Genomic DNA, 4,418 nt, shown 5'->3' with positions numbered 1-4,418 from the left:
GAGCACGTCCCCTGACGTCAGCCTCCCCCTTACACTTATCCAAAATGCCGAAGTGATTCACTTCGCTTTTCGGGGGGGGGTGGTGATGGGATACGAACTAAACAACTAAACAATAATTGCGAGCCCAATAGCAGTGACGGCCCATCAGCCCAAAACCCAAGAAAGAGTATCAGTTCGGCACAACCAAAGAGTTCGGTCACAGCCTATAGCTCGGTAAAAGCCGACCAATCGAGCTCAACTCTCAGATCGGCAAAAGCTGATCGGCAAAGTTCAGCAGTTCGGTCTCAGTATTCGACCGAACAAGGAGATAGTGGACCCATGCAGGATCTCCACGACCTCCATTACACCCACGATCTATTTAGTGGTATTAAGCAGTTATCAACCCCCCTACCAGGGCTGCAAACCACGATCTTAGTTCGAATGTATAAATAGAACTTAGATCAGATAGACCAAGGTTAAGTTCTCGAGATCCTGAATCTCATATAGCAAATCAGTATTGTAATCTGTAAGCTAGATCAAGCAATACAAATTTGCCCTCTATTCTTCCCGTGGACGTAGATTTACCTCAGTAAATCGAACCACGTAATTTTCAGTGTTGTGATCTTCATTTATTACTTGCATTTATTCCCATCAAAAATTCGCTAAATCATCAGCTAGCTAATTAAGGTATTCACAATCGAATTGTCTGTGCTAGATTGATTGAGTGTATTGTAATCAGTTTCCATTGTTTGTATTCGGAATAAAACCATTTCCCCTTTGTCCGTGGATGCAGTTCCGTTAGTGGATCGAACCACGTAAATCTCGCGTCGATCTTTACATTTGATTCTTCGAATATAATTGAAGTTTAGCCCATAACGTTATTGAAATTAATTTATAATACAAAATATGAAATAAAATAATATTTTAGTAGTTGGGCCATAGTTTTATAAAAAAAGGGGGAAATGTAGAAAGCCCACGTTTAGGCCCACAGTTGAAGAAACCCGTCAATAACTCGATCAATAGTCCAGTACTACACAACTGTCGACTTCAATCCCAAAGCTTGAAGCCTTAATGTCAAATCCAAACTAAGCTCAATACCTTTGTAGGAATTTGAGTGAATAAAATCCATACTACAACGGTCAATAATTATTACATATGGTTTGACGAAATTCGATGTATTCATTCCACATCGTTTTCAGATTTCATTCAAGAACAAAATTAGAAAAAATTTAAACTTGGATTTGCTGAAAAACCAAGAGCATAAAAGTAGTAAAAGTACTATACAGTCAAATATTTTTCTTCTCGTTAATATATGTGACAAGAAAAATGTTAGTACTTCAATATATTACGTTATAATTAACTACTACTATTATTTTTACAATAATTAATATACTCCATGAATAACTACAACTTAATTAAATCAATACATATGCATATAAATGATCCTTAATTGCATGGTCCTGCAAAATCCATAAAAGTATTGATGAAAGAACGTGACAGGAAATATTTTCTTGCTAATATCCACTTAATAAAGAAACTGATAGAAATCCGTGGGTTCCAGCCTAAAACCAATTGGTGATAGAAGGAGGGGCCCAGGAGACTTATATACTAGTTTCAGTTTTCTCTTGACACCGATGTGGGACAGTTATATGTTATATTTTTAGTTTCAATTGCCAACACCCTCCCTCGACTTTTTTTCTAATCGATTGGACAATCGGTCCAATTTTTTTCGATCGGTTGGGACCACTTGGCCCAAATTTTCAGCCCATATGTTATATTTTTAGTTTCAATTGCCAACACCCTCCCTCGACTTTTTTTCTAATCGATTGGACAATCGGTCCAATTTTTTTCGATCGGTTGGGACCACTTGGCCCAAATTTTCAGCCCAGATATACTGCTGGGTCAGTCATTTTTTTCGGTTTCAGCCCAGATATACTGCTGGGTCAGTTAAATATGACCCACAGTCGGCGACCCGCTCTGATACCATGATAGAAATCCGTGGGTTCCATCCTAAAACCAATTGGTGATAGGAGGAATGAGACTTATATACTAGTTTCAGTTTTCTCTTGACACCGATATGGGACAGTTATATGTTACATTTTTAGTTTCAATTGCCAACAGAATCCAATGTCATTCCCCTCAAAAGAATTTTTAATTTTGACAAAAAAAAAACAAATGTAATGACAGCATAAACCTGCATTGGAGCAACGAATTTCTTCCCATGTTTCACTTTGCATGCTGTCTCCCGTTGAAAAAAGTTGAAACAAAGTGACAAACTCCATCATATAATCAAAACCCTTTTCCACTAAACAAAACATTTCCCATCTCCCCATTTCACTCTCTCAAACCTCCCAAAAACCCCCTTTTTTCCCTCCCAAAAAAAGGGGATGGCATTGAGCAACAGCATCATCGGCGGGGCCAACTTCGTGGCGATGCTGCTGTCGATCCCGGTGATCTGGGCGGGGATAACGCTGTCGTCGAAGGCGGACAACGCGTGCGTGAAGATCCTGCAGTGGCCGGTCATCATCCTCGGCCTGCTCATCCTTGCGGCGGCGCTGGCCGGCTTCGTGGGCGGGTTTTGGCGGATCCAGTGGCTCCTCATTGCCTACATGGTCGCCATGCTTGTCCTCATTGTACTCCTCGCTTGCCTGGTTGTATTCATCTACATGGTCACCAGCAGAGGCGGGGGCCACCCCGTCCCCAGCCGCACTTACTGGGAGTATGACCTCGACGGCTATTCCGGCTGGCTGCGGCGGCGCGTGAGCACCACGTACAAGTGGGATAGGATCAGGAGCTGCCTCAGCTCCACCACCATTTGCGCCGAGTTGAATCAGAGCTACCGCGCGGCTCAGGATTTCTTCAATGCTCCCATCACTCCTTTGCAGGTAGTGTTAATTGCCATGTGCATGAGTTTCTTTTTTAACTAAAACATTTTTTTAAAAATTTGAAATTAAAGAAAGTGAGAGGGAAGAAAATATGAAGTGTGTATATGGTTTTATTTTACTTGTATTTTGTTGAAGTTAAATTCAAATATCATCTTTTAAAAGAATCAAGAAAGAGAGTTTATGTGATTTAGGAGAATTCAGTCCGACAGTTTCTACTGTTTAGACCTGCAAAAGGTGACCTTATACACTAATCTACTTGCTTGGTAGCTTTATGGTGCTGTAAAAATTATTCTTAGATTGATTACCACACAAAACATGATTCTACAAACCATGTTACATACCTTTTCTTTGAGCTTGAGCAATCTTTTCAAACAATGGATCGACTTAAATTTGGATTTCTATCTTTTCTAATCAGTCTGTCCGGTTGAACTATGAATTTATTCAATTATTGGTCTGGTTTTGAAAACATTGGTCCCCATCTTCACATTTTCCATTTTGACCACAAATCATTTACCTTGGGAAAATGGTTACATATTCCACCTTTTTAAAAAAAACACTCCCTTAATATAAGACATATTACTATTTTTTTTAGATTTTTATAAAGTGTTTACTTTATGTGATTAACAAGGTTCGTTTTAACCTGATTTAAAAAATGTGTCCATCCCGGCTTGCAGTCCGGGTGCTGCAAGCCGCCAACAGAATGTGGGTACACGTTCGTGAACCCGACATACTGGATAAGTCCCATCAACAACGCGGCGGACACGGACTGTGTGCAGTGGAGCAACGACCAAACGCAGCTCTGTTATTCCTGCGATTCGTGCAAAGCCGGATTGCTTGCAAATCTCAAGAAAGAGTGGATCAAAGTAGACATGACTTTGATCATCACTCTTGCCGCTTTCATTGCGGTTTATGTATTTGGATGTTGTGCTTTTAGGAAAGCCAAGACTGAAGATCTCTTTAAAAAGTACAAGCAAGGTAATACATACACTTGAAATAAACAATATTTCATGACACTGTTATTATTAAACTTATTTACTAGGTAATTAGAGGTGATGTATTTGTATTACTATTTTCTAGTATGAGTTACTTCTGGAATGTGTTTGTGGGGGACATTTTGATTTAGCTAGTTTGTCACTTGTTATTCAGTTGGCTTTGATTTATTTTGTTGGGATAATGTGTAATATATGTGGCTCTTTAGCTTACAAAATTTGCAATATAACCTATATGAACATACTATAATTAAGGGCACTTGATTGGTCGTCCCACTATCAATTTTTTAATTAGTTTGTAAATATCGTTAATCAGACTATCACGTGATTTAATTTAATTTTAAAACTAGTAATTAGGATTCTTTTATCCAATTTGCAATATAATCTAGTAGGAGTATATATGAACATAGTACTATAATTAAGGGGTAAAAACCTTACACCATTATCGATTTCAATATTAGTAAATAGCTTGTTTGACTTTTCTATGTTTATAGTGACATATATTGCGTAACTTCATTCTACATATATCCAGCCATTTTTATTAATTCGAAATTCGAAATCCTAA

At 38.5% G+C, this 4,418-nt stretch overlaps 1 protein-coding gene across 1 annotated transcript; it reads left to right on the top strand.

The window, feature by feature from the left end:
• Positions 1-2,215: 2,215 nt before the first annotated feature.
• On the top strand, positions 2,216-4,024 carry LOC121770572 (protein TORNADO 2-like). The gene is made up of 2 exons (XM_042167306.1): positions 2,216-2,864; positions 3,539-4,024. The coding sequence occupies exons 1-2, from the start codon at positions 2,367-2,369 to the stop codon at positions 3,854-3,856; spliced, it is 816 nt and encodes a 271-aa protein (XP_042023240.1). The 5' UTR covers positions 2,216-2,366; the 3' UTR covers positions 3,857-4,024.
• Positions 4,025-4,418: the final 394 nt, after the last annotated feature.

The sequence above is a fragment of the Salvia splendens genome, chromosome 16 (assembly GCF_004379255.2).
Source record: "Salvia splendens isolate huo1 chromosome 16, SspV2, whole genome shotgun sequence".
In the NCBI taxonomy this organism is placed as follows: Eukaryota; Viridiplantae; Streptophyta; class Magnoliopsida; order Lamiales; family Lamiaceae; genus Salvia; species Salvia splendens.
The sequence above is the reverse complement of the archived record's forward strand: the minus strand, read 5'-3'. Positions and strand labels throughout refer to the sequence as shown.

Coding starts and splice junctions, on each gene's coding strand:
- LOC121770572 (XM_042167306.1), top strand. CDS start 2,367: ATGGCATTGAGCAACAGCATCATCGGCGGGGCCAACTTCGTGGCGATG. Junction 2,865..3,538: donor CTCCCATCACTCCTTTGCAG/GTAGTGTTAATT, acceptor CCCGGCTTGCAG/TCCGGGTGCTGCAAGCCGCC.